This window comes from Schistosoma haematobium, chromosome ZW (assembly GCF_000699445.3).
Source record: "Schistosoma haematobium chromosome ZW, whole genome shotgun sequence".
In the NCBI taxonomy this organism is placed as follows: Eukaryota; Metazoa; Platyhelminthes; class Trematoda; order Strigeidida; family Schistosomatidae; genus Schistosoma; species Schistosoma haematobium.
The window spans coordinates 18,260,783-18,263,537 of NC_067195.1; the positions used below are offsets into that span (position 1 = coordinate 18,260,783).

Consider the following 2,755-nt stretch of genomic DNA (forward strand, 5'->3'; position numbering starts at 1 on the left):
GTAAAGGGTTGTGGAGATTGTTGACTTGTAATTGAGATCATGAGATTGCTGCTGAGAAGTCCCATACTATGACAAAACGTTCGTCCAGTGTTTCCAAGTTTTCAATGGTAGTCTAATATTAACTGATCTATGATTTCAATTAAAATCAGTGGATTTAGTATCTTGATCTAAGTCTTGAACTCTTTATACTAAAATAATCAAATTTCAAAAATCGACACTATTAGAAAACCTTTCTATCTACTAAAATAGATTCATCCCTAAGGTTGATGAATTTGCTGACAGTTAAACATCGATATCTGTACTGCTTTCCGGGATCTAAGAGAGGATACTACTTTGATCGATACGTTCACAGATACTTCTAAAGGTTTAAAGCATTTTATCATTCTGGATTTAAGTTACCCTTAAAAGTCAATGTGTTCACAGCCGATTAACGTAAACTTCCAAGTTTTTTTCGCTTTTACAGCTTTTTTGAACTTTGTCAACGGTCATAATTGTTATTTTAACAACGGGGTGGAAGTCATTCTACGCCGCATAGATAAGAAACTTTCAATCAATCCTCAACTTAATACTTATCTAGTTCTTCTCCGAATATACCTCAAAAGCATTTAATCACTAATATGATTTCTTTAAAAAATACTTTATATCTCTTTATGTTCAAAGATTTTCAAAGCAGTAAAGTCATTATACCATGTATATGTTTCAGAAGAAGAATTTATTCTTCATAGAAAAGAATCGAATTTAGTTAGTTTGCAATTCTTTGTCGACCAATTAAAATCCTTCATTTATATCATCCATTATATTGAACTTAAACTGATAAAGGAAGGTAACTTAATTATTTTTTTGTTTTTGAAAACCAACATAACACCTCTTTATTTGTTTACAGACCATTGACAATTGAAATCTAGAAATTCTGATTATTGATATCTTTTATTTCTTAATGACACAATACTCTTTCTATTCTATTGTAGGTTAATATTATCATAGATAAACAAACTAACTATAAATATGTGTGTACAGTTTAAGTAAACACGATCATCTAGAAGAAAATTCTTTCCGCTGAATTGAATAATGAGAATAATCAGTAAGAAAGATACGAGTAAATATAGTTAAAGGTTGATCTTTTAAAACATTAATGATCAGTTACAAATTTGTATGCATATTGTTCAACGGAATGTAATAATGTAATTATATAATAATGTTCAAAGACATTCAGAGAAAAAAACACAATCAATAACAAATAAACATCTTTACATTATTTCATGAACTAATAGAAGGTGGAATAATAATAAATGGTACATTACAATGATGTAATACATACTCACTAACAGAACCTAAAAATGTACGTCTGAATGCGCCTAAACCACGATTTCCAATCAATATAACATCAACAGATCGTTCTTTAGCTGCATTAATTATTAGCTCACCTGGTTTACTTCCAATTTGCATAACATATTCCATTTGAATATGACTATTTTTCAAATCATCATGTAATTTGTCACCAAGTATTTTACCTAATTCTGAATACATTTTAATATTTTTATCCAAATTAATATTTAACTCTTTTCCATGATCATGTGTCTCATTTGCAGTAGACTTGGAGTAATTTGCTTCAACCACATGAAAGAAATAGGCAAAATCATCTGGTCTACTAAATTCTGACAAATACCAATTCACTGCTCTTTTACTATGTTCACTACCATCAATTGGTAAAAGAACTCGTCGTACACAATTAGATGTCATGTTTGGGTAAGAATAAAGTTGTTCAAATAACTTTCACTACTAAAAAAATTAAAATAAATAAACAAATAATATAAACATATTAAATTAAGATATGTCATTTGATTGACTGTCCCTGTGATTGGTCGATGCAATTACCAATTAAAAAATAGGCGATTAATAAACATAATGATATATTAAAACAAACAAAAATAGATAACTTGTTGAAATACCTAGATGGCAGGAACAGGTAGCCCAGATGATCAAGAAGGATTTCTCATTAATTCATCTTACTTATATTTCAGTGAGCTTTTAGAATCAGTTACATCTATTTTACGATTTGTAACATTTTTGAAGTAAATAATATGCAAAGATGAAATCAGAAAGCTATCTTAAGTCCTTAGCTAAACATAAGGATGTGAGAATACGCATGACTGATGTGAAACCACTACACTATAGGACAATATTTGTCTACATATGCTCTGCCTACTTAGAAGTTGTGTTTAAAATTCAAATGATTCACTTCAGCTTAACAAAAACAAGGGGGCCAGTCTATACAGTTTATTCCAGTCGGAATGTCTCCTGTAATAAATTTTAGGTATTCTAGCGTTCGTACTGCAAGATCTGAAAGCAGTGGCTGATGGTTTTATGTAATATGATTTCATATCTTCCTGATGATAATGACATGTTCACAACTTATCTGTCATTAAATACAGGACCATATATTATTGTATAAATCTTTTTTTACTAAGGACGCTTTGTTCCTGTAACTTTTTTTAATTGATTTTACTGTCGTTATTGTCACATTTTTTATCATCGTTATTTTCATTATTGACTGATTTCTAGATGAATAGAGAGCGCGCGCGAGAGAGAGCTATGAACAAATGGATTTTTAAACCGCTGCCCCCTATAAACTTATCTGTTTCTTTCTCCCTATCAATCAGTTAATTAAGTCATAATCAATAATAAGTGCTATCATTACATAAACAAACAAACTGATAAAATTATAACATAACAAACATTTGACAGTATCACATAA

The 2,755-nt window shown here is 29.6% G+C and overlaps 1 protein-coding gene across 1 annotated transcript; it reads right to left on the minus strand.

Moving 5' to 3' along the window:
- Positions 1 to 908: 908 nt before the first annotated feature.
- MS3_00002924 (uncharacterized protein) lies at positions 909 to 2,449 on the minus strand. Its single transcript, XM_051210585.1, has one exon. It carries the CDS (start codon positions 1,738 to 1,740, stop codon positions 1,258 to 1,260), a length of 483 nt encoding a protein of 160 aa, XP_051070592.1. The 5' UTR covers positions 1,741 to 2,449; the 3' UTR covers positions 909 to 1,257.
- Between the last annotated feature and the right edge of the window lie 306 nt (positions 2,450 to 2,755).